Source organism: Peromyscus maniculatus, chromosome 4 (genome assembly GCF_049852395.1).
Source record: "Peromyscus maniculatus bairdii isolate BWxNUB_F1_BW_parent chromosome 4, HU_Pman_BW_mat_3.1, whole genome shotgun sequence".
Taxonomy (NCBI): Eukaryota; Metazoa; Chordata; class Mammalia; order Rodentia; family Cricetidae; genus Peromyscus; species Peromyscus maniculatus.
Window position 1 is genome coordinate 122646270 of NC_134855.1, and position 27216 is coordinate 122673485.

Sequence of the window (27216 nt, forward strand, 5' to 3'; positions counted from 1 at the left end):
CTCCAGCCCAGTGGGGTTCACAGAGCCTCCGGCCAGTGGGCAGCACTCCTTCCCATCCTGCCTGCATCCTGGCAGTGGCCTGAGCTCTCAGAATACTGGCCTCAGCCCCGAGGAGCTCAAGCTTGGGAAAGTGGCTTACATTTCCTGTATCCTCCTTCTAGGTCTGCTCTGGATCTTCAAAACCATTCCTGGAAAGCCAGACACAGAGGTACATGTCTGGAATCCCAGCATCAGGAGGCTAGGGTGGGAAGATCATTGCCAGTTCAAGAGCACTGGCTGCTCCTCCAAAGGACTTGAGTTAAATTCCAAGTACCCATATGGTGGCTTACATCTGTCTATAATCCCAGCTGCAGAGGATCTGATGCCCTCCTCTGGCCTCCAGGAGCACTGTATGAATGTAGTAAACAGGTAGGCAAAACACTCATACACATAAAATAAAAATAAAAATAAAAATAAAAATAAAAAGTTTCACTTGTTTGTTTTTTGTTTTGGTTTTTCAAGACAGCGTTTATCTGTGTAACAGTTTTAGCTGTCCTGTTGTCCTGGAACTTGCTCTGTCGACCAGGCTGGCCTCAAACTCTGGGATTAAAGGCATACGACACCACCACTGGCTCATAAGTATTTTTAAAAAATAAATAAACAATCTATACTGCAAGGGTACAGACAACAGATAATTTATCAATAAAAGGCCAACAGAAATTTCTGATAAAAAGGCCAAAGTGATTTTCTCAAAGGATCACAGTTGTTTTTAAAATGGACCTGCTATGAAGCATCTTCTTTCTAATTATCTCTGGTCTTTTTCTCTGAGACCAGAATTCTGGTCAGACAGGTTAGCTATTTACCTGATACTTACCATGAAATACATGGTATTTATAATCAAAATGTATTTAAGCATTTATATACATATTTAAAATGTTCAATGGCCTCATTCCTGAGTTCCTTTTTTAAAATTCAAGGAGCTTTCATTTCTCTTACTGACTTTTTTTTTTTTCTTTTTTTTTTCTTTTTGGTTTTTCGAGACAGGGTTTCTCTGTGTAGCTTTGCGCCTTTCCTGGAACTCACTTTGTAGACCAGACTGGCCTCAAACTCACTGAGATCCGCCTGGCTCTGCCTCCCGAGTGCTGGGATTGAAAGTGTGTGCCACCACCACCCGGCCTCTTACAGACATTTTAATAGCATGGATAGATACAAGGTCTGTGTGGGTGGACACAGCACTTGCCATCCTTGGCCCTCCAGCGTTCAGTCCCATGGTTTTGACAGCTCTTATGCTCTACTTTGGTTCTCTAGTGCTGTGATAAAACTCCAAGGCCAGAACAACTTGGGGGAGGAATGGGTTGATTTGGCTTACAGCTTACATCCATCACTGAGGGGACCTAGGGCTAGAGCTCAGGGCGGAAACCTGGAGGCAGGAACGGAAGCAGACTGTGGAGGAGTGCTGCTTACTGCCTTGCTTCCCACACATGCTTACCTGCCCTTCTTATACAACTGAGGACCACGCGGTCGGGGTGACACCACCCACAGTGGGAGGGGACCTCACACATCAATCAGTAGTAAAGAAAATGCCCAGACTTGCCTACAGGTCAGAATTATGGAGTTACTTTCTCAATCGAGGTTCCCTCTTCCCAGATGACTCTACCATGTCAAGTTCACACACACACACACACACACACACACACACACACACACACACACACACGCATGCACGCGCGCACGCACGCACGCACGCACGCACGCACGCACGCACCAAAACTAATCAGCACAAATAATATAAATACAAGGTTTGTGCCAGTAGATACTGCACACTTGGGCCTCTAGCATTGGGTGCCATGGACTTGACTGCTGTTTGCTTTAATGAAGGGCTCTTCTCATCTGAGTGGATTAAGTTCTACTGTGAATGGTACAGTTGATGAAGATGTGAAACGTAGCTACATAGTTACTATTGAACACCAAGGAACAGTTGATGCCCCAAAACAACACCTGCTATTAGATGCTCAGAGGAAGATGAAAAAGTCAAATCTAGGGGAAATCCTTTGAAAGATGATGTGCCTCTTATATAAATATCTAAAGCATTAATTAAAATGCAGCTGCATTCTTTTTATTCTTGCTGATTCATAAACTTTCAATCAGAAAAGAATCCCGATTTCCAGTGTTTCCTTACCCCATTGTCACGTGGGTCTTCTGTATCTACCACTGCACAGCTAACTGCCCAGAAGCTAGAGCCTCAAACCCCAGTCCTGGGGAAACTGGCCACAGCAGGTGAACGCTTTCCATCAAATACTAGGGCTGGATGACTTCTTTCACAAATGGTTGTTCTTGGGCCAATCTCTCTCCCTTCCCCCACTCTCCCATATTTTACATTCTCAAGGACTTTGTGTAAGGGTTCTGATTTCTCCACATATCAATGACCCTGGATATTGTTTACTTGTTGACCATCTGATCACACTTTATCATGATCTCTGTTGAGTTGTTCCTTTTTGTGTTAGAATATGAGTTGGCTACTACAAACGGAATCAAAGTAATGTCTTAAACAACAACAAAAAAAAACACAAAAAACCAGAATCCCTCAGTGTAAGCAGTCCAAAGATGGCGTGGTGGTTTGAATGAGAATAGCCCCATAGGCTCACAGATTTGGTCACCAGGGAGCAACACAATTTGAAAGGATTAGATGGTGTGACCTTGTTGAAGGAAATGTGTCCCTGGGGTGGGTTTTGAGGGTTCAAAAGCTCACAGAATCTCTCTCTCTGCCTAAGGCCTAGGATGTTATTCTCAGCTACTGCTCTGGCATCTGCCTGCATGCCGCCATGCTCCCCACCATGATAATAACAGACTAAACCTGGAACTGTGAGCCGGCTCCCAACTGCTTCCTTTGCTTTGCTCACAGAACACTGACTAGACAGAGGGTAGACAGTGGAGGTGTTGGAACGGTTAATGCTCTCTGTTGACTCAACAGGATCTAAAATCACCTAAGAAACAAGCCCCTGGGCATGTCTACGGAAGATTTCCTATACTGGGTTAGCTGAGCTGAGAAGATCATCCATCCTGGAGTGGGCTGGGGACCTGCACTACAAAAAGAAGAAAAGTGAGCTGAGCTTTGCACTCCCTACCTACTCCCCCCACCCCCAGCCCCTGCCTCCTGACTGTGGATGCAATGGGACCTGCTGTCTCCTCACCCTGTCACCATGAATTCCCTTCCTCGGATGGACCGGACCCTCCGACTGTGAGCCAAAATAAGTCCTCCCTTCCTTGTGCTGCCTTTGCCGGATATTTCTATCACAGCACGAAGAAAAGTAATCAACGCAGACGGCATGGGGTCAGCTCCCCATCTTATTGTTCCATCACTGCACATTGCACTCGTTCTCAGGATCCAACATGATTGACACCCACAGTGGGAAGCAGAAGCCACCCTGTTTCCCTTTAAAAGACATGGTCTGGAAGTTTCACATGTCACTTCTCCATATATCCATGAGCCACAGTCTGGTGACATACCAATCAAGGACTATTAGGAAATACCTATTAGGCAACCATGTACCTAGCTAAAAGTCACAGAACTGCTGTCCTATCATCATTAGGGTGCTTGGAGTATCATAGGATGTTTTAACTGTCATGCTGACTTACTTGCTCTGAAAGCTCACAGTGGAGCATAACTTCCTGATAATTTTCTTTTTTAAGATATATTTATTTATAATGTATACAGTGTTCTGCTTGTATGTATGCCTGAAGGCCAGAAGAGGGCACCAGATCTCATTATAGTTGGCTGTGAGCCATCATGTGGTTGCTGGGAATTGAACTCAGGACCTCTGGAAGAGCAGCCAGTGCTCTTAACCTCTGAGCCATCTCCTCAGCCCCTGACAATTTTCTCTACATGACAGTGCCTTGTGGGTCACCCAGAGCTGTGATTCTGGCTAACCTGCCCAGCACTCACCACTTCTGCCCGTCAATCACCTGCTTTCTTCCTGTTTGTTTGCCTGGCTCTTGTTGATTTTAGATTGATCTTTGACATGTTTTACTTGCACTTCAGCAATTTCTCAGATTTCATACATTTCTTTAAAAAGGTTTTTAAAGTCTAAGTAAGTAAATGTCCCAAAGACTTAAATTTTTTTATGTAAAATCATAAATATATAAATACCAATCTTAATACAGTTGAGAAATAGTTAACACAATATAGAGGTTTTTAAGCTGCATTTTAGACAGTAGAAAAAATTCTTCGAAATATGAAATTCATCTGAGTGAAGATGTTAACAACACATTTGGCTTTCTATGCTTAGTGAATATTTCCATGTTTGGTGACTAGAAGGGCTCATAGTGAACTAAACTTTGGAGAAGCATTTGAAGCATAAGGCCAAAGCTGTAGATTCTGTGTAGACGCACATAAGATGACTTATCTGTGCACTACTTCATCCACTCGGCTGTCCTTCTTAGCACTCTTCTCTACGGTTCCTGAAGGGGCACTTCAGACCCCACACTGATGTCACCCTGCTTCTCAGCTGCTTGCTCCACTCCTTTAAGGCCTAGGCTATCTCTCTACCACAGATGGCCCAGACGGATACCCAGCTAAGGCACTGGCCCACAGACGCTGTTCAGCCTAGAACATAGACCAGCTTATGCTGCATGGTAGGTAGAAGGATTTCAACCCAAGAATAGCCCTCCCACCCCAAAAAGGATTAGGTTTGAGGTTAAAGTTATACATCTTACTCAGAGCCCACGGTGCATTTAAAACACACACAACCTTCTATTAGGGCTCAGGATAGTGACCTTAAATATGCACACATATCAGTATAAATTATAGCCAGAATAAAAGCCATCTGTGGGTACCTCCACAAATACTATCCTTTCAGTGAAATATCAGAACTAAAGAGCTGGGGTGTAGCACTGTTCACAACATGTCTTCTTAGCATATGCAAGGCCCCAAGTCCAGTCATCAGCACTACAAAGCAGAATTTTCTGAATGACTACAAGGAAATTAGCAAAATGGGAATTCACCATTTGGTTTAGGTTGAGTTTTCTCAGCCTACTGAAAACTATTGAAATTTGGGGCTACATAATCCGCCCCCCCCCCAGCTGAGGACCGAACCCAGGGCCTTGCGCTTGCTAGGCAAGTGCTCTACCACTGAGCTAAATCTTTTTTATAGGGGCTGTTCTCTGTATTATAAAATGACAAGCTGCAACTCTACCCATTACCCACTAGATCAGTGGTTCTCAACCTGTGGGTCATGACCCCTTTGGGTGTCATATATCAGATATCCTGCATACCATATATTTACATTATAAGTCATAACAGTAGCAAAACTACAGGTATAAAGTAGTGACAAAATAATTTTATGGTTGGGGGTCACCACAACTTGAGGATCTGTATTAAAGGGTGCAGCACTAGAAAGGTTGAGAACTACTGCACTAGATGCTAATAGCAAGTAATCCTCCTAGTGGCAACCAAAAGGCTTCTCTGCATTTGTACGCATGTGGTATATGTACATATTCATGTGGTGTGTGCATGTGTGCACATGCATGTGTGTGTATGTGTGTGGAAGCCAGAGGTGGGTGTCAGGTGTCTTCCTTCATCACTCTCCATTTCATTTATTTTATTTACTTTGTATGCATAAATGCATACTTCATAGGGGGTGAGGAGACAATGGGTCACAGCATGCATGAAGAGGTCAGAGGACAACTTTCAGAAGTTGGTTCTCTCCTTCCACCTTGTTCTGAGAAAGGCTGGCCCCTGTTATTTCTGAGCTATGTATCTCAGCCTACTTGGTCTGCAAGCTGCTGGCAATTCACTATCTCTGCTTCCATCTCACTGTAGTGAGTGCTGGGATTAGAGACGTATCACATGTATCAGCTTTTGATTCTGGAGGTTGAACTCAGAACATCACACTTGTGCCACAAGCATCTTTATCCATTGAGCCACTATCCCCGGATCTCCTATCTATATATCTGTCTGTCTGTCTGTCTGTCTGTCCGTCCACCCATCCATCCATATGTACGTATGTGTGTGTATCTATCTATCTATCTATCTATCTATCTATCTATCTATCTATCTATCTATCTATCTATCTATCTATCTATTTATCTGTCCGTCCACCCATCCATCCCATATGTATGTATGTGTGTGTGTATCTATCTATCTATCTATCTATCTATCTATCTATCTATCTATCTATCTCTAGTTTTTTAAGACAGGGTTTCTCTGTGGAACTTTGGCTGTCCTGGAACTCACTCTGTCGACCAGGCTGGCCCCACACTTAGAAATCCACCTGTCTCTGCCTCCCAAGTGAGGAGATAAAAGGTATGAGCCACCAAGCACGGCCTCCACTGTTTTTTTAAGAAGAGGCTCTCACTGAACCCAGGGTCCACCAATTCAGCTATGCTGGTGACCAATGAGCTCCAGAGTTCTGCCTATGTCAACTGCCACTACATCTGGGGGACCAGGCACATTTTATTCCCCCAGGCACAAACTCTTGAATTCTAAGAGTTGAGGCAGCTCTGAAGTTCTAGTAATCTCAGAAATGAGGACTAACAAATATAGGAAAGTCAGAGAACTGCACAATTAAGGTCACACTGACTAAATGATTAAGTAGGATTAACATCTTCAAATCTCTGTGGTGATAATCTTGTCAACTTAATTGGCTTGAGAAAGGCCTAAAGGATTAGCAAGGCACACTCTGGGAATGTCTGTATGCTGTGTCTTGACTTAATTGGTAGATCATTCCTTTGATGAATTCATACTATGATGGCATTGTTGGGAAACAGTAAACGACAGGAGGTGACTTACTGGAGTAGGCAGGTCACCAGGAGGCATGTCCACAGAGACCACATCTTGCCCTGACCCCTTCCTGTAATCCTGTGTTCTTTTTCTTTGCTTCCTGATGGCCATCATGTGGTCTCTTTTTTCCTACTCCCTTTCCACCATGATTGGGTTGACACCTCTGAAACCGACTCAAAGTAAGTCCTTCTTTTTCAATTTTTCTCAGGTATCTTGGTCATATTAACACAAAGCTTCCAAGTCCTGTCTTCTTTCTACACCTCAACTACTTGGACCAGAGTTTTTCCCTGCCTTTGCAGCCTGTGCACATGGCATTCAGATCTCTGCATTGTAATGCCTCCTGAACAGGGTCTGTATACAACAAGCTTGAATCATGGCCTCCAGCTAGGGAGTTGATATGTATATGTATGTATGTATTTCAAGTTGATATTTATCTCCTTAAAATATATATTTAAAATATTTAATGTTAGGCTATACATACATATGTATGTTTGTATGTATGTATATTTCAAAGAGCTGTGAAATAGTCTGGTAACCTACTTATGTTTGCTTTATCAACCTTGGTTGCAAAACTGGGGTCCTTCATGAGTCTACTGAAGAAAATAATTATTCTTAGAGGAATCTGAGCCCCTAGACACTTGCTCTGAAAGTTCACAGTGGAATTGTGTAGCAAGTTCTTCTGAGGTGAAACATTCTAACTTGGAGGGAAGCTTGTTGAGACTTAGAATGTTTTTTTTTTTTTTTTTTTTTTTTGGTTTTTCGAGACAGGGTTTCTCTGCGTAGCTTTGCGCCTTTCCTGGAGCTCACTTGGTAGCCCAGGCTGGCCTCGAACTCACAGAGATCCGCCTGGCTCTGCCTCCCGAGTGCTAGGATTAAAGGCGTGCGCCACCACCGCCCGGCTGAGACTTAGAATGTTTTAAAGGAAGGTGAAACATCCCATCCTGCAGGGCACCTGATAAAACTCAGGAAGTAAAGAATTCAGTAGCTTCAGAAGTGCCCCAAATGAACTAGATTTACTAGGTCCCTCCTTCCCCAAGCTTAGGTAAGAAGTAAGGACTGCTGGGAGATAGTCTCAGATAAGCAGAGCTGCCTAAAAGAGGCTCAGACCAGCTAAACCACCTGGACGAGGCAGAGGCCAGTGGAGCTGCCTGGAAGACACATTCTTTGACATATCAAGCTGCCTGTAAGTTGGTTGGTTGTGAGTGTGCTCCAGGGCTCCAACTTTCATGGGCTGTCACTCATGCTGGGAAGATTTTCGGTGATGCAGCCATCTTTGAGTCATTTCTGTTCTTGTTTGTACCCCTATCCCACCCTCCCCACCCCCCCACGTTCTCATAAGTAACCCAATAAAACCCACTGTTTCATCAAGCTGGGCTTTGGTAACATCTTTACTTTGGTCTGTGTTTTGTTCCCCATCTGTTGTGAGTAAATACCTGTTCAGATCTACTACTTTGGCACAAAATATCGTCCTTAGTTCCAGACTTGGGTGGATATATTGTGACCCCTAAGTAAGGTCAGTGGTAGAGAAAGGAAAACTGCATGATCACTGCCAACACATGACAAAACATGATGGTGAGACAGGATGCTGCCGACCACAGGAAGGCTTTTAAGGAAGCAGAGGGTGAGTGGACACTGGGATTTGACTGTTCGTGAAGGCCACCAACCTTTGACAACACCCTCCCCTTCCTGGCATGTTCCCAAGTTCTTTGCCCTTCTGTCCAACTCTGCTCTTTTCCATACTCTGATATGAAATTCTCTGTTCCCCACCCAGTAAGTAAATGTTATATATATAAGAAAATAATCATGGCCCGGCGTGGTAGCCCATGCCTTTAATCCCAGCACTCAGGAGACAGAGGCAGGGAGATCTCTGTGAATTCAAGGTCAGCCTGGTCTACAGAGTGGTTTTCAGGACAGTTAGGCTGTTACTCAGAGAAACCCTGTCTCCAAAAGCCTAAATAAATAAATAAATTCTTAAGAAAAAAAATGGGAGTAGGAAAAGAAAGATTTAGGGAAAAGAAAGTGACTAATGGCTTTCAAGTTAAAATGGCAAGAGCTTTGAACATCAGTGAAGTCAATACAAAATGAAACAAAGAATAATGTCCCATCCTAGGGAATGAAAGAACTATCCACTAAACAGCACTTTCCTCAGAGCCAAAGGAAGCTCTTTAGAAAGCTCTTCCTCCCCAGAACTCCAGTGTGGAATCTGAAATAAAAATATTATTAATATATGCAACATGTATTGAGTTATATGCTTATGATTTATGAACTTTACAACTCAATAAAATACAAATTATATATATATACTGAAATTAGAATAACTTTTTCTTTAGTGTCCTTCTAACCCACTGATTCTCCCAAGAAGAAACAAATAAAATTAGAACATAATGTAGCTGGGAATGGTGGCATACACCTTTAATCCCAGCACTCAGGAAGCAGAGGCAAGTAGATCTCTGAGTTCAAGGCCAGCCTGGTCTACAGAGAGAGAAAGAGTTCCAGGACAGCCAGGGCTATATAGAGAAACAAAAAAAATAACACACACACACACACACACACACACACACACACACACACACACATTATAATGTAATTATAATTATAATAATATAATATAAATTATATATATTGTTTGCCTACCATGCTCTTAACTTACTTAGAGACGGCAACAGCTTTAACTTGTATTTTTCCATCAGGCAGTGTAATGGGTTTTATATACTTAAATGTATTGTTTTCACCAGAACCAACTTTCTTTAGGAAGTCAGGTTTGCTGCCATCCAGGGTGTAATATATGTTGACATCTGGGGTATCTGAAAAATCAAGAACAGGATAATCATAATTAACACTGAAATAACAATGCCCTGTATAAGTAGAATCTCTTTAAAAAGGACACACACATACACACACACAGTAAGACAATGATTCTGTTGTCTGTGCTAACATAGTACTTTGTATGAATGAGTTCACTTCATCTATTCATCTATACTACTGTATGAGGTAGGTCCTAATTTGTACCCATTTTGTAGATGGAAACTGAGTACCTGAGAGACTAATGAACTTGCTAAATAACAAAGGATTTCCAATGCTCACATGGTGGCTCACAACGCTGTAACTCCAGTAGCAAGGTATCTCTAATGCCCTCTTCTGGCCTCAGTAGGTACCAGGCAGGCATGTGGTACACTGGCAACACGTAGGCAAAACACCCATACACATAAAATAAAAGTAAAAACATTCTTAAGAAAGAAAATGGAAGTAGGAAAAAGAAAACGAAGATTTAAGAAAAAGAAAATGACTAAGGACCTCCAAGTTGAAATGGCAGTAGCTTTGAACAGCCTAATGCACACAAAATTTGTTGAGCTATATGTTTATGATGTGTGGTTTACTCTGCTAGGCTGAGTACATAGCTCATGATCTTGAACTGTGCTCATCTGTCTGTCTGTCTGTCTGTCTGTCTGTCTGTATCTATCTATCTATCTATCTATCTATCTATCTATCTATCTATCTATCTATCTATTTATCTATCTATCTCTATGTTATCATCCATATCATCACATTTCAATAGTAGTCTTACTTCTTCAAAGAGTTATAAGCCCATATGTTTAAATTATTAAACATGTTAGCCTTTCAGATAAAAGAAGTAATAGTATAATATGTATCTTATTCTTGGAAGTCTTGAACTAGGGAGCCCAGAAGTAGCTCTGCAAATGCAGATAAATATTTTTATACATTTAAACTATCAAAATTAAATAGATATATATATGCAATTGGAATCTAAAAGTCTTTTAATACAAATGTGTTCATATGTCTTATCTATAAAACTTATTTACATAGACTATATGCATAAACAGGTTTAATATTAAATATTATTTAATATTAAATACTACTACTAATACCTTGTTTCTGTAATAGTTAAGATTTATTTATTTATTTATTTATTTATTTATTTATTTTGAGACAGGGTTTCTCTGTGTAGCCTTGGCTGTTCTGGAACTCGCTCTGTAGATCAGACTGGCCTCATACTCACAGAGATTCACCTGCCTTTGCCTTCTGAGTGCTGGAATTTAAAGGTGTGCACCACCACCACCTGGCTAAAATTTATTTTATTATATGATAAATCTTGTGTACCTCACATATACCAACTCAATATGCCAATGAATATATGTTAGTATACAACAATTTACTTAGTCCTCACAATGGCTCCACAGGTTGTAGATATGATTATCACCATCTTACCATGACGACACAGTCACTCAGAAAAACTAAGTGATATGCTTAAGGTCATAGGGATTGTCAAACTGAAAGTCAATCTCTAACCCTTTATACTGGAAAATCTGTATTTCTGGGTCAAATTTATTATCCCAGGAAAGTAATAAGCATCCTGAGAAAGGTTGGGGACACAATTGGATAGCTTACCTTGACTTAGGTGAGTGCCCCAATATAGAAAATATACAAAGACATCAATCAGCAACACATGAACACAGAGTATGACAATGCTATTTTTCTTAACAATTCAAAATACACGTGATTCCTACCAGATTTCATTTCCAAAAGGGTATTGGTATCGATTTCATGGTTAGCTTTTCCAGGCTGAGGCACTCGCAGTGGTATGATCTGAGGGGCACACACTGAACCAGCAGTCATGTTTTCTCCTTATACCGGAAAAAAATTAGATCAAGAATTCCATCATGAACCTATATCTGAACACAAAAACTACAGAGTACCATTTTCAAAAACGCAGCAAGCCAATAAAACTTAAAGAGAACCTCATTAATATGCCACCTACTGATAATGCCCCATTTAATAAAAGAAATGATGATTACATTCCAGCTGTATATCTGCGACTGGATAGTCACTTAAATGCTTTACATCTAATACTGGCCCCCAGATGAATTTGATAGGAGACTGGAGCCATTTTAAATGGGCAGATTAATTGAATGAGGCAGTACAGAATCCACCATTAATATTCTGACGTCGGTTCCTTCCAGATCATTCACTCTTCACCGCCTTCAGCTAGTGCACACATGCACACTCACTCTCCTGACTTCAAGGCAGCTCATTACATAAAGGGAGCAAATAGCACGATTTGCCTGTAGCACGAATTATTTAGAGCCAGCTTTCAAAAGACGCACTAAGGCCCGCAGCCTCACCTTTGCTGTTGCAGTATATTGCATATCTGAAAGCTGCAAAGACTGCAGAGCATCAGCTCTCAATAGAAAGGAAGGTGACGTAGGTATAAATCAACAAACACCTTTCCTATTCGCTCCACTGTCTTGTAAATAACCACGCCGACGGAGGGAGGGGGGAGAAGAAGAGGGGGGAGATGGAGTTGGGGGGGCTTATGGGTCTTTTCTCTGAGGTTGAGAGGAGCCATCTTGGCACAGCATTTACACCTTGCATCACTGTTTCAATTATGGCTAAATAATCATTCAATTATAATGTTACATATTCATCCTACTTTTATAATCAACATTTTCACCCTCATTTTTATTTACAGTTTTTCATGTAACTTGTTGTTCGATGGTGAGGCTTTTTTTTTTTTTTTTGAGATTGGTAATTGGAATTCTGATAACGTTGCTCTGAACATCTTTGCGTTTTGACATACCTTGTTCTGGAAAATGGGATAATTAGATTTAAAAGATGAATTTCCAGCTTGGCGGCCAAAAAATAAAAGCTACGGGTATTTCAACCTTAGGAAATGAGGCTGGGGGTAGAGGGATTTGCCTATATCCACATTTCCTTTCGAGTGAAAGGCAATTAAAATAAAGATAGCCGAAAACTAGAATCTAAATAAACACAGTTTATTTGCTCACGGTTAGCTATTAGCTGCCCTTGGAAGGCTGGGGTGGTCAACGCATCTCACGCGAAGGAGATGGAGGAGGCTGATTCGCTAGGTCCAAACTGCAGCCTGCTGTCAGTGTCATGCCACCAGCATCCCCCAACATCCTTCACCTGGACCATCTCCTCGCTGCCCAGACCAGGACCCGGAGCCGCGTCGAGCCCCCGTCCTTGCTACGCAGTTAGAAACGCCTGGATCCCTCCCGACCGAATGCGCGAGACCCTCTTACTCACCCTTCTCCAGCCTCAAGGACAGAGATAAGGACCCCCGACGCACCTTAGCCGCCGTCAACCGGGTGGGTGTCTAGTCTCTCACGCCTCACGACTGCACCTCCGCTGCAGCTTGGGTTACCACAGACGCTGCGGCTCGCGCCCCGCCCACCGGGAGAGGAGCAGATGATTGGCAGGGAAATCGACTGCCTAGCAACGAGCCCCGCCCTTGTCTCCGGCTGCCCAGACTGTCTGGTACCCGCCCCCAGCTCTGTCTGAGGGGCTTTGCTGTAGGCGTCCAAGAATATGCCTTCTCAGCGGCTGGAAGGGCGTGAAAGGGTGGGCCCCTACTCAGCGTACGGGGAACCGAGCCTTTAGTCCGACAGGCACTGAAATTCGGGACAGCAGAAAGGAGACTCTGTGGCGACACGGCTGAGCAGAGCGGATCAGGCGCAGCACGGACGCCCCAAGCCTACCCGACGAGGAAGGCCGGCGCGACCGGACAAAGAAGGACCCTCTCCCGCCCGGCGCGCGCCTGTGCCGGTCCCGGTCCCGGGACTTGCAGCGCGCTCCCCGGGACGACTTTTTCTCTGGTCTCGGAAACCGCCCTAATGGCTGAGGTGAAGGTGAAGGTGCAGCCGCCGGACGCGGATCCGGTAGAAATAGAAAACAGGTAATGCAGCTAGGTTCCCGACCCGGGGGGAGCAGTCAGCTGGGCAGCCGGACCCCTTCTCTCGCAGTCCTGGGGAGTGGCCGGAGCAGGCTGGGTGAGCACGCAGGAGCCGAATCGCTAGGTTCTGGCGCCCCCCTCCCGACTAGGACGAGCATCGTGACAGCTTGGAACCTTATGTAACTGGCTTCGCCAGAATTCTCTTATAGTAGTGAGGACACACTTGGAACCCGACAGTGGCCAGTGCCTGAAAAGAGACCTGCATTTTCCCCGTAGTACGCGGGCATGTTCGAATTCATGTTCAATTTTAGGGTTGCTCGGTGGCCAAAGGAAGAGAACGTTCGGGCCAACTCAGGGTTCTATTTGTTGATTACAAAGCATCATTGAGCCAAATAGGTTCAGTGAGTGCCTTAAAGCGAATACTCCTCCAGAGCGAACAGATATTTTTAGGTTATAACGTAGGTAAAAGACAGCAACTTTCTCAACGGTTGTGGATAATAAGTTTATTACTCCAAAGACGATATTTGAATTTGTTTGGAAGAGATAATTTTGCAAACAGACTCCAGTTGTGAATCACCATATCACACCCCTGCCCCCATATTCCACATTTGCCTTCAGCCGACAGACCCAATGGCTTCACTTTGTTGTACTTATTTCCATTGATAGCACTGAGGTTTCAGCTTTAATATCTAACTATAATGTATCGCCCTCCCTTATTTGCCTTTTGAAACAAGCAAACATAAATCATTAATGGAAGGTTTCAATACCCCGATATTGGGTTTCTCCACTGATACAGTAAATCAGATCAGGCCAAATTAAAAGTGCAGGTTTAATGAGCAAAGTACCTGGGGGTGATCCTGGGGGAATATCAGGAGAGGAATCACGTGGCAGGTCTAGGGACCAATCTTAAAAACCCTGTAGATGTGTTCTTGAGCATTTCGGGGGGGGGGGGGGATCCAACCCTTGGATTTCTGAGGGGGGGGTTTGGAATGGGGGAGTGAGACCAGAGCAGAGAATCCCAACGTCTAATACCTTTATTCCTAGAATTATAGAATTATGCCACCAGTTCCCTCATGGAATCACAGATCAAGTAATTCAAAATGAAATGCCTCACATAGAAGCCCAGCAACGAGCAGTGGCCATCAATAGACTGTTGTCCATGGTAAGGTGAATTCAACTAATTCATGTAATTTGTTGTATATTATGAGTTCCATTGCTTTCTGTCACATGAGGTGAGATTCATAGATATCTGGCTATATGCTGTTTCTGGGATGTTTTGGAATATGTTAGTATTTGAATTGCTGAGCTGAGAATAGAAAGTGAGTTGGTATCATCCAATCTAGTATCAGCCTAAGTAGAACACATAGATGGAGGACAGGGGAATTTACTCCAGACCTACTTTGAGTTCCAGTACCAATCTTCTGTCTTCACCACTCTTTGTTCTTAGGCCTTCAGATTCCAGCTACACATTGACTCTCAATCTCTAAGGCTAATGCATCACATCTATGTCATTGATCTGTGCTACTGGCCTTCTTGAGGCTCTCGCTTGCAGGAGGTAGATTACAATATTCTCACCCACCATAATCACATGAACTAATGCATGATAAACCTCTTTTTAGTGAAGCAGTACACTAATTGTAAAGCCTAAAACTGTGACTTGATTCTAAGCCAGGGAAAAGGTTAGACTGTCTGAATTGAAGGAGAAAAATAATTATGTGCCATTTGACAAGATGAAGAAACTATGTGCAATTCTGTTATAACTGTGTTATTAACTTAATTGATACAAAAACATACATGGGTGTAGTCTGTTTTCACCTTCTTTTGCTTTCTGCTGCTAGCCATTCCCTATAAACTATTTCCACTGTGGGTTTTCTGTGGGTTATCACATAGCCTATTCATTGAGTATCACAGTGTCACTCTGAGCTTTTCAAGAGCAGGAAGAAGTGCAGCCTCAGCTTCCAGAGACAGTGCAGAAGCCCAAGAACCTGGAGCCCAATGCCTGTCCTCCTCCAACTTTGGAAAAATACCCCACCAAGTACTGCCCCAACTGTGCTTTAAATCTGCTTGTGTTGCTCTCCTTTCTCAAGCCCTTGGATTCTCTTTCCTTACGGCGTTTCAGTTTTGTGTTATTAGCAGTTAGTTAAAGGAGTCCTTAAACTTTGGAACTTCCAGCCTTGGCTTACATCTAAAGGCTCTAGATCAGGAGACTTTAGGGATAGAGGAAGCTCTTGTTAAGCCTTTGCCTTCACCTTTTGGGATGGGAATTTGGCAAACTTCCTCTATGAACTGGTAAATAAAATATCCTTTGTGACCTATCTGGTTTGTCACAACTGTATCACTTGTCATCTTAACAAGGAGCAGCCATGAGCCACGAACAGTGATGTGTAAACAGATGGGTATGGCTTTTTCTAATGAAATTTTATTAGTAAAAAAACAAGCAGTGGGCTAGTGACTTCTATTTCCACCCAAGGAAAAAGAAGTGTTGGAGATTTCTGGGCTTCCTTTTCCTGTGTAGAATGACTCCTTGTCCTTCAGGACTCAGCTCTGCTGCTGTCTCCAGGAAGCTACCTGGAGTCCCCAGGTTGGCCACAGTCATTTCTCTGAGTGTGCATTCACCCTTGTTTCACTCTTACTGCCAACCAAATAGTGTTGAAGTCATCTGTTGTTTGTTTGTGCTCTTTTCTCTTTTGGGGGCCCGCCACCCAGCTCCCAAATAAATCACACACGGAGGCCTTTTCTTAATTATGAATGCCCGGCCTTAGCTTGGCTTCCTCTTGCCAGCTTTCCTTAAATTTTCCCATCTACCGTGTGCCTCTGTGCTCTTCTCGTTCTCTTCTGTAGATCTTACTCTTACTCCATGGCTGGCTGTGTAGCTCAGTGGCTGACCCCTAGAGTCCTCCTCCTTCTCTGGCTCTTTTCTCTTTCTCTCAGATTTCTCCTTCTGTTTCTTCTCTTTGTCTGCCAGTCCTGCCTATCCTTTCTCCTGCTTTGTTATTGGCCAGTTCTTTATTAGACCATCAGGTGTTTTACACAGGCACAGTAACACAGCTTCACAGAGTTAAACAAATGCAACATAAACAAAAGTAACACACCTTGAAATAATACTCTGCAGCAGTCATTTTTGTGCTTCCTTTTTAGAATTTGTTTTGGCCTGGGAGTGTAGGTCAGTGGTAGAACACTCACCTAGCTTGCATGATGTTCTGTGTTCAATTCTCAGTCCTATAATTTTATCAGCAAATTGTCACCTTAAGCAGCTATCTTAACAATGGTACAGTACAGGTGTTTAGTAAGCGACTAGAATAGGTTGAATAAATGACAGAAGGAAACTTCTGAATTGAGTTTTGTGATCTCATTTTGCTATTTGGCGAATTGGGGGAGGAGGTTGGGTGTTGCAGTTTGTATAGTATGTAAACATGTTTTACAGTCTTAACACACAGTAAGGCCCCCTCTTGGTTATAGTTTCCTATAACTGCTGCAAGTCCAGTGGTGCACACATCTGGATTCTCCAGATGACAGACCAGACCCAAGGAGGTTAAGAAGCATGGTAGAATATGCTTTATCTTACTTTGCTTCATTATATAAAATACCAACACTAAAGGCCTTTTGTTCATTGGCTGACCTTTCTGCCTAATTCTATCACAGAGTTAAAATTGTACATTTTAGTAAATGTCACTAATAACTCTATAGTTTAACTTTTAGTGTGCTGTTGAAGATTCGTGTTTATACTTTATCTGGACTGAATTTTTATTAATATGAATTATATTTTAATTATATTTATTCGTATTTTATATAATTTGGACTTACTTGAATTTCAGTATGGATTTTTATAAATTATCCTAAAAAAGCTTTTAAAAAAAAGATTTATTTTTATTTAATGTGTGTGTTTTGCCTCTATGTATTGTCTGTGCACTGCATGCATGCCTGCTACCCACAAAGGCTAGAACAGGGCACTGGATTCCCTGGAACTGAAGTCACATGCTGTTGTAAGCTACTGTGTGGGTGCTGAGAACTGAACCCCAGTGAGCAGCAAGTGCTCTTAACTGCTGAGCCATCTCTTCAGCTTTCAGGGTTAAAAGCACTTGCTGCTCTTACAGAGGACTTGAGTTTGATTCCCACTGCCCATATACATGATGGCTCACACCTGGCTCTAACTCCAGTTGCAGGGATCCAGTGCCCTTCTCTGGCCTCCATGGGCATTGTATACACATGACTCACAGATATACATGCTGCAAAATACCCATGTATGCCAGGCAGTGGTGCACGCCTTTAATCCCAGCACTTGGGAGGCAGAGGCGGAAGGGTCTCAGTGAGTTCAAGGCAAGCTTTGTCTACAAAGCAAGTTCCAGGACAGCCAGGACTGTTACACAGAGAAACCCTGTTTTGAAAAACCACAACCAAAACAAACAAACAAACAAAAAAAAGATACATTAAAATGTTGTTTATGCCCTGGCCAAATAACCAAGCCAAGGTAGCATTTGGTGCATTGTTAGTATCTCCAACTCGAAATACCTTGTTTGTGATGTGTAGGCAAAATCCTTGGTCTCAGATGAAGAACTGACAAATGGGAGAGGCAGAATAGTTTAGTCTGTGTAATAGACACATTTAAAAATGTATTAACACTTACAATCAGAATTGATATATTTCCAGAGTGATTGATTACAGTTTCTTATTTTAAAACACTTTAGGGTCAGTTGGATCTTTTAAGGAGTAATACAGGCCTTTTATATAGAATAAAGGACTCTCAGAATGCTGGGTAAGTAAGCACCTATTTTTTAATTTTAAGAAATTTTGATTATTATAAAAATAATGTATGTATTAGAAAAAAAGCTAACACAGTAACAGATATTGTGGCACACACCCATATCTCAGGACTTGGGAAGTAGGGCAGAAAGTTTAATGCCATCCTTAGCTACACAGCAAGTTCAGGGCCAGCCTGAGCTATGTGAGACTGTCTGAAATAAATTTGTGTGTGTGTGTGTGTGTGTGTGTGTGTGTGTGTACACAATATATATATTAATGTGTGTCAGTGTTGTGTGTGTGTGTGTGTGTGTCTGTCTGTCTGTCTATACATAATGTAGCAAAGTATGGTGGTGCACACCTAGAATCCTGACACTTGGGGGCCAGAGGCAGAAGGATCATGAGGGGAAGATGGTTTAGGCTATACTTCAAAAGACCCTGCCTCAAAATAAGAAAACAAAACTGATGTAAACTCATACCATCCCTGCTCTCTGTCCTGTGTTCCCATTTCCCAGAGTAACTATTCTTGGTAATTTCTTCTAGATAGATTTAAATATTCATAGGTATTCATAGGTGATTATATATTTATATATTATCTCTCTTTTTTAAAAAAAAAAAAAAAAAAACACCACAAAACTAGATCATGCTATCCATACTGTTTTGTAACTTTTTTTTTTCAACTTATTGTACTTTGGACATCTTTTCATGTTAGTACACACAGCTCTATCTTCATTCTTTTTAAGGTAAGCCCTTCTTTTGCTAAATAAGTCAGTGTGGTAGCTTTGTCTGCTGATTAACTTCAGTAGTTTTGCAGATGATAACACAGCCCACATTTTTTTTAATTCTCCTTTATTCCCTGCAGTAAAATGAAGGGGTCCGATAACCAAGAAAAACTAGTCTACCAAATCATAGAGGATGCAGGGAATAAAGGTGAGCATGTGAAGGATGATGCATTGTCTAGGTCTAGACTTAAAGTGTTTTTCTTGTTCTATTTATTTTATTTTTAAAGAGAGGATCCCACTATGTAGACCAGGCTTTCATATTACCTTCTTGCCTCATCTTCCTAAGTGGTGGGATTGCTGGCATGCCCTGTCACATGCAGCTAAGCACATATGTTTTCTACAAATTCTTGTTCTGCATGTACAACTTTCTTTCTTTGAAAGAAAACTGATGACTTCCCACAACGGGTATTTAGTAAATGTAAGAACCACAGCCTTATTTTTTTTTTCTGTTTTACAGAATAGAATGTTGTTTTTTGTTGGTTGGAGATGGCAGATAACCCCAATCTAACTTTAAGTTCCTTTTTTACACTTTTACAGTCTTAGGTGAAACTGTCTGACAATTGAGATTAGGTAAAAGATTGGATGAGAGATAGAATGTAAGTTAATTCAACAGCATTCATGTTTTTCTTTCCATTACAAAAAGGGTTCTTGTTATCTATTTTTTAGAAGATGTCCCACTAGGTGATGAGGCACCCCTTTATCCTAGGACTCGGGAGGCAGAGGCAGGTGGATCTCTGAGTTCATGGCCAGCCTGATCTGTGCAGCAAGTTCCAGGCCAGCCAGGGCTGCATAGTGAGGCCCGGTCAAAGAACAAAAAACACACTGAGATTCCAAGAGATCTCCAGTTAGAATAGAAAACCTACACCTGGTTAGTGACTTGTACTTTTGTTTCATCTTTTTTTTTTTTTTCTCTTTTTGTCGTCAGGCTCTTAAGTTTCTGAGAACAGTTATAAAACGTTGTGTTAAAGGATGTGCTGTCAGCTTTCCTACTATCTTACAGGAATATGGAGCAGAGATATTCGATACAAAAGTAACTTGCCATTAACGGAGATCAACAAAATTCTCAAGAATTTGGAAAGCAAGAAGCTTATCAAAGCAGTGAAGTCTGTAGCAGTGAGTAGTTGGCCTTCTGGGTTTCCCTGCATAGTCACTTGAATAAACTCTTCCCCTCTGTTTTCAGCCTTTCAGTCTAAAGACTGAATTTAAGACAAATGTTTTAAAAGGACTACAAATTGGGTTCCTGTCGGGCTGACCTGAAACTGGCCTGCTGCCCTCTTGGTGTCTCGCCTGTGCCGAACTTTGTGCTATATTCTGCAGTAAGGAAGTCTGGAGCCCTGAGTAGTTTCCTAGTTTTCGTGTTGTGTGAGATAACTCACGTTATCTTACTCAGCAAGTGTCTATTGATTGGGCCATGGCAGCTACTGCTCTGGGCATGAATTATATTTAATAACCAAGTCAAAGAAAGAAACCAAGTCCTGTGTCTCTACACCATGTTTGTGGTTTTCTTTTCTCTTTTCTTTTTTTTTTTTTTCTCTCTATCTGGAATATTCAGTGATAAAAAGATGACCTATTGTAAAGACATGGCGTGATCTTTTTTTGTTTGTTTGTTTGGTTGGTTGGTTTTTTGAGACAGAGTTTCTCTGTGTAGCTTTGGAGCCTGTCCTGGAACTCGCTCTGTAGACCAGGCATGGCTCAACAGATAAAAGCACTGGCTGCTCCTCCAGAGGACTCAGGTTTGATTCCTAGCACTTACACGGTGGCTCACAACCATCTGCAACTCCAATTCCAGGGGATCTGATACCCTCTTCTAGCCTTTGTGGGTAACAGGCACAGATATACACAAATACCCACACACATTTAGTAAATGATTTTTTTTAATTTAAAAAACAACTAAATGTGGCAGAATTTTAGAAATCATACCACCAGGGCTTGTAGGAATAGGGGCTAACCTCAGTCCTTGTAGAAATGAATGGTGTCTCTAAAACTAAAGACAAAGGAAAATGCTGAACTATCACTCCATAGCTGAAGCAGTGTTCTTTTCCTTCCCGTGAGGCTCCTGATCCTACCGTACATAGAGAACCGTGGGCAGTGCCAGCTTCAGTCTAGTTCTGATTCGGGTTACAGGCACTGTCCACTCCCCCAAAGATGGCCCTCACTTAAATAAATGCCTGTCCCAGTTCTGTAACTCTGCTACCTTTGCAGCAATCTGCACATCTAAAAGTGTTCTAACATACAAACTTTAGTTTGCAAGTTTAGTTTCGGGAAAAGGTTATAAACGAATGATCTGTGTACATTCTTTCCTAGGCCTCCAAAAAGAAGGTTTATATGCTCTATAACCTGCAGCCAGACCGATCTGTGACTGGTGGAGCGTGGTACAGTGACCAGGATTTTGAATCTGAATTTGTTGAGGTGCTTAACCAACAGTGTTTCAAATTCCTACAAACCAAGGTGAGTTCATTAAGGAAACATCACAAGCCCTTTAAAAAGCTGCTTCATGAAAGATTTACTCTTTTTTTTTTTTTTTTTTTTTGGTTTTTCGAGACAGGGTTTCTCTGTGTAGCTTTGCGCCTTTCCTGGGACTCACTTGGTAGTCCAGGCTGGCCTCGAACTCACAGAGATCCACCTGGCTCTGCCTCCCGAGTGCTGGGATTAAAGGCGTGCACCACCACCGCCCGGCTTTTTTTTTTTTTTTTTGGAGATTTACTCTTATATATCGTATTTTATAAGATTGAAAATCCTAAAATTGGGAATTTTTGTTAAACAATGTGCTGCTGATTGTGTGGCACATGTGTTAACTTCAGAAAGCCCTAACATGCATTCTTGTTTGAGTCTCTTGTTCTAACCTTACAGGCAGAAACAGCAAGAGACAGTAAACAGAATCCAATGATTCAAAGAAACAGCTCATTTGCTTCATCACATGAAGTGTGGAAGTACATCTGTGAGTTGGGCATCAGTAAGGTCAGAACTTACTTTCTACACTGTCGTATAAGGTGTAGTCTTCCTCACAAGGCTGTGGCTTAGTGTATTTGACCCAGCCCCATCTCAGTACACATTCTGCTGAACCCACTTTGGAAAAGCACTGTCCTAAAGTAGGCAGAGGCCCTCCTGGTGGTCTGACTCTGGCTGAACACAGTCCTGGCAGCGCCGTTCACCACCCAAAGTCAAATTGTCCTGATAAGTTCTTGATTGTGTGACAGTTGCCACAACATTAGTGTCATTTATTAATACTCTCTTACTTAATGAAATGTAAATGGTATCATCAGCACCCTTTGAAGACCTTTACATAAGGACACTGATGGTTTTCATGATCAGCAAAGAAGCCAAAGTGGCATTTGCACAAGTCATTTTTACTTCCTGGTCCCCAGATTTCTCACTGATAAAAAACTAGGAACTAGAATTATTTCATGGCTCAAGTGTCTCTCTGCTTCAAGACATTTTAAGATTCTCCATCAATTGGGAGGCAGAGGCAGGTGGATCTCTGAGTTCCAGGCATAAGTTCCAGGACAGCCAAGACTACTCAGAGAAACCTGTCTTTCAGAATAAATAAATAATAAATAAATCTCCATCAAATTCTTGGGGAGGGAGATTTCTTCTTTGTGGGTTTTTGGTTTTCAGTAGGCTCTTTGTTGTTTTGATTTTGTGTGATGCTAGGGATTGAACCCAGGGCTCATACTAAGTAAATTTTCTACCACTGAGCCTTTTCAGTGGTTTTGTTGTTGTATCATCTTGTCCCCACCCCTCCCCGAATTCCATCAAATTCTTGTCAGAAAGAATCTTACCTCATAAGGCTTTTGAGGGTTTGTTTTGTTTTTTAAGAATGATGAGGCCATCAGTCAGTGTGAGGCTCAGCATGAAGTTAGACTTCTGTCCTTAGCATTTCAGTGGTTTGTACTGATGTAGACTGTTACTTGCTCTCTTTGTGCCTTCCTGTACTCGTCCCCAGAACACGGCTTCTCCGCCTCACTGTGACTGCTGTTTGTAGTACCTTCCTGAAAGGACGTTTCTTTGTCCTTTATGCATGCTTTCTAACGTACCTCCTTTCTAGGTAGAGTTGTCCATGGAGGACATTGAAACAATCCTGAACACACTCATTTATGATGGGAAAGTGGAGATGACTATCATTGCTGCAAAGGAAGGCACTGTTGGCAGTGTAGATGGACACATGAAACTGTACAGAGCAGTCAACCCAATCCTCCCACCTACAGGCTTAGTCCGGGCACCCTGTGGCCTCTGCCCCGTAAGTAAAAGCTGCTTCACTTTCTACTTTTATCACCACTGTGTGCAAATGTCACATAAAAAAACAAGAGGCACACCAGGCTTCTCACCAACAAGTGTCACGTGAGCTATTCAAACCGCCACAGATTCTTGATGGACAGATCATTAATGAATAGGTCTTACATTATTTCTTGGAACATTCAGGGTAGAGACATGCCCTTCAGTTCTTGACCCTGAAATGGGTACATTTTTATCGGGACTAACTATTTCTCCTCTGTAGGGAGGGAAGTGAAATTTGTTGAGAAGCTACCATGAGCCAAATTTATTCTAATCCTTCTGTGTCCTTGGTGCTATTGGCATTATTTCTTCTAGAGAGTGAGGGAACTTAGGCTAAGTGTAATTCGGTGGCAGAACACATGCTTAGTATACACAGGGCCTCTCAGCCCAGATTTGAACCCCTAGTACCCTCCCCCCAGAAAAACTTAGACCTAAGCAGAAAATATCACTTAGAATAAATTTGGAGATAATGTTTTCCCAGAGTGCCTTAGCACTTTCACTCATTCATTCCTAGGTGGTTTATGAACACTGTGCTGGACATCCTGAGGCTATAGAGAGCAAAAAGCACTTCTTATCCTTGTGGCATTTATATTCTTGGGCTGCTACTCTGCCTTATCATTATGATAATCCTTGTCTGTACCCCTAAGCTCTCTGTGACCCAGTTTCAACTTCTAGACAAAAGCCAACATCCTGGAAATTCTATTTAGCACCCTTCGAAGAGAGCTGAACAAGAAACATCCTTCAATTTAGTGCAAATTAAGTTGTCCATAAGTATAGGACTCACTTCCTTCACTCCTGTGCACCTGCTGAAAGCCTGTGCCCAGTTGGCATGTGGATGAGGTCACCTTTATGCTGTGTTAATTGGCCTCCAAGCCTGGCAGGATGGTGCACACCTTTAATCCTAGCACTTGGGAGACAGAGGCAAGCAGATCTCTGTGAGTTTCAGGCCTGCCTGTTCTACATACCAAGTTCTAGGACAGCTGGGGCTACATATTGAGACTCTGTCTTAAAAATCAAACAAAAACTAGCTAAAAATAAAAAGCTTATAGTTAACTATGATCACAGAGTAGACACTGTTACAGTGTGCTCTTAAATATAGTCCTAATCTCTTTCAAAGAGTGTTTTCTTTTAATACTGCTTTAAATCAGTGGGGTATTTTAAAACTTCAATTTGAATATAAACTTTTTATGTGTGTTTCTTTTTAAGGTTTTTGATGACTGCCATGAAGGTGGTGAGATTTCACCATCTAATTGTATTTACATGACAGAATGGCTCGAATTTTAATAGAGAGCTGTGAATTTGACTTACATTTGGCAAATGAATTACTTGGAGAGCAAATAATTCATGATGGAACATCAAATTTCCTTGCAAGCATGCTTCTCAATGATGGATACTGACTTGCTGCTATGAAAACATATTTATTTATGAAGACAGAACACAAAGCAGGTGAAGTTTAATAAAGTTGAATAGGGAAGTCTCTTCTGCAGTAAGTAAAATACCTTGAAGCTCTGGAAGACCAAGGAAAAAGAAGCCAGCAAACTTCCATTGACAAGTACTGGATAACAGCTAGAGCATGAAGATCACACTTAAATTACTTCTTCAGGTCTTCATTGACACTCATCATCAGGCTTATTACCACCATTTCTGTTTGTGTTTCTTGGGTTTCATTGAGAAGAAATTGGAGGTGGTACAGGCAGGAACATCCCTTTCCCACAGTTGGTTCCTCTTCTCCTCAGTACTCTTCCAGAGGAGTACGCTGCCACACTGACTTCGCTCCCACATGCTGTTGTCCAGGACATGTCTCCATCCTAAAGGGGATAATCTCACAAGTCCTTCATTGTTAGGGCTGTAAATTTCTTGGATGGCTTAATTGTACCGTTTGCCGGAATTTTTTCCAGATTCTTACTTTATGCCTATAGTATGACCCTCTGCCACCAGCATCAAATTCAGATTTTGTAGTCTAATCCCTATGTGGAATGTGATAAGTAGAACCTTTGGAAAGTGACAGATCGTGAGTGTAGAGTCCTCATGAGTAGAATTAGGGCCTGTATAGGAGAGACCCAAAGTGTTCCGTTGGCCCTCTATCATGCAAGAGCACAGGGAAAAGAATACGGAAGCAGGCCCTTGTGAGACAGTAAATCTACCAGCCCACTGCACTTCCCAGCTTAGAATCATGATAATTAGATGTATTTTCTTGATAAACCATTAGCTGCAGTTCTCAACCTGTGGTGGGTTGCAGCCCCTTTGGGGATTGAACAGTCCTTTCAAGGGGTCGTCTGAGATCTTCAGAAAACAGATATTTACATTACAGTTCATAACAGTAGCAAAATTACAGTTTTGAAGTAGCAACAAAAATAATTTTATGGTTGAGGTTCCCCACAACATGAGGAATTGTATTAAAGGGTCACAGCATTAGGGAGGTTGGGAACCACTGATCTACAGTGTTCTCTTAAAGCAGATAGAAGAGATAGTATCTAATCTTTCAACTAAATTAAAACTAAAACTAGCTGGTTCTCTCTGTCTCTTTCTCTCAGTCTGTGTCTGTCTGTCTCTTTTTCTCTTTCTCTCTCTCTCTTCCTCCCTCTCCCTCCTTCCAAGGGTTTTTCTGTGTGGTCCTGGCTGTCCTGGAACTTTGTAGACTAGGCTGGCAGGCCTTGAACTCACAGATCTACCTGCCTTTGCCTCCCGAGTGCTGAGATTAAAGGCTGCCTCTACTATGCCCAGTTTACTGTATGTCTTCCAAGTTTCTTTATGCAAGCCAAAAGCATGAACCAACTGAAAGGCTTCACACTCCACTCTTCTTTGGGGCTGAGCTCTCCCACTATTTGGCTGTGTTCTAAGTGAACAGCATTATTAGAGTTACCTTGAGATAAATGGGACCAATAAAGTCATCATTTTTATCAGATGAATTCTATGAGCAGCTCTATTGAATAAGCATTTAATGACACCAGCTTTTTTTAAGTGCTAAATTATATATAAAATGCAGGTTTCTCCTCTACCTCTAGTGGGGGCTCCCATGGCAAAAAAAAAAACAAAAAAACAAAAAAGTAGAAATGTTTACTCTTCCTGGATCTGCCTGGCTTATCAAATAAGCACTAGTTTTATTTTACTGGAAAACTAGATATGTAGGGGAGTTACAAAAGGGAGAAAGAGTAGGGCTTTGTTTGTTTGTTTTTTTAATATGCTCTGTATTATGTCTTTTTTTTTTTTTTTTTTTGAGAAGAGTCTTTGGCCCACACTGGTTATGGTCTAGGCTGGCCTTGAACTCATGGTGTCCAGTGTTAGCCTCCCAAGTGCTGGAATTACAGGAATTTAGCAGGCATGCCTGGCTTTGTATTGTCTTGATAATTAGATACTAAGTTTTAAATTTGCAGTCAGTGGCTAGAAGTGTTCCTTGCCTCACCAGAATAAGGAGACACTTAAAAAGGGTTTCCTCATAGCATAGTTTTTGCTTGTAGCATATTATTTACTCTGAGTATTAACTGAGGGATAAATATATTTTAAAAATGTAACAACTGTGCTATAAATAAAATGAATTTGCCTACAGAGATAAGCTGTCTTCAAAAGAAATTGTGGGCCTCTAAAATCATGATGCCACAAAGTCAAACTGCAGATGACTTTGGTCTTTCCCACTTAGTATTAGGTATTTTCTTCACCTGACTTAAGTCTGTTGAGGACCCTGTTTAAAAGTGATCCATAAAAAAACACACCGCTGGAAATGGTACACACCTTTAATCCCAGCACTGGGGAGGCAGAGGTAGGTGCAGGCGGATCTCTGAGTTTGAGGCCAGCCTGATCCTACAGAGCAATTTCCAGGATGGCAAGGGATACACAGAGAAACCCTATCTTGAAAACAAAATAAAATTTGACATCCTAAGTACTTTTAATGGTTTTTAATGAATCGTTATGTGAATTCTTACATGAAACTTCCAGTTTGTCAATAAATGTTTTATATAAGG

General features: G+C 41.9%; 2 protein-coding genes across 6 annotated transcripts in view; one reads left to right on the forward strand and one right to left on the reverse strand.

Annotated features, from left to right (window-relative positions):
* The window catches only part of Dzank1 (double zinc ribbon and ankyrin repeat domains 1), a 50525-nt gene extending 37408 nt beyond the window's left edge, over positions 1-13117 (reverse strand). For 2 of the 5 annotated variants that reach the window (XM_006984468.4, XM_042276385.2), the window contains exons 1-3: positions 12821-13117; positions 11284-11400; positions 9408-9561 (exon numbers count right to left, since the gene is read on the reverse strand). In XM_006984468.4, the coding sequence (XP_006984530.1) occupies positions 9408-9561; positions 11284-11392 (263 nt within the window). In that variant the 5' untranslated portion in view covers positions 11393-11400; positions 12821-13117. Of the gene's footprint in view, positions 1-9407; positions 9562-11283; positions 11401-11898; positions 11921-12820 lie in introns of those variants that run through there. The other 3 variants (XM_076570771.1, XM_042276386.2, XM_076570770.1) reach the window with 3 other exon arrangements.
* Polr3f (RNA polymerase III subunit F) lies at positions 13074-27216 on the forward strand. Its single transcript, XM_006984470.4, has 9 exons — positions 13074-13469; positions 14511-14628; positions 18152-18219; positions 19066-19133; positions 19986-20098; positions 21290-21433; positions 21836-21943; positions 23031-23222; positions 24464-27216. Exons 1-9 carry the CDS (start codon positions 13408-13410, stop codon positions 24539-24541), a joined length of 951 nt encoding a protein of 316 aa, XP_006984532.1. The 5' UTR covers positions 13074-13407; the 3' UTR covers positions 24542-27216.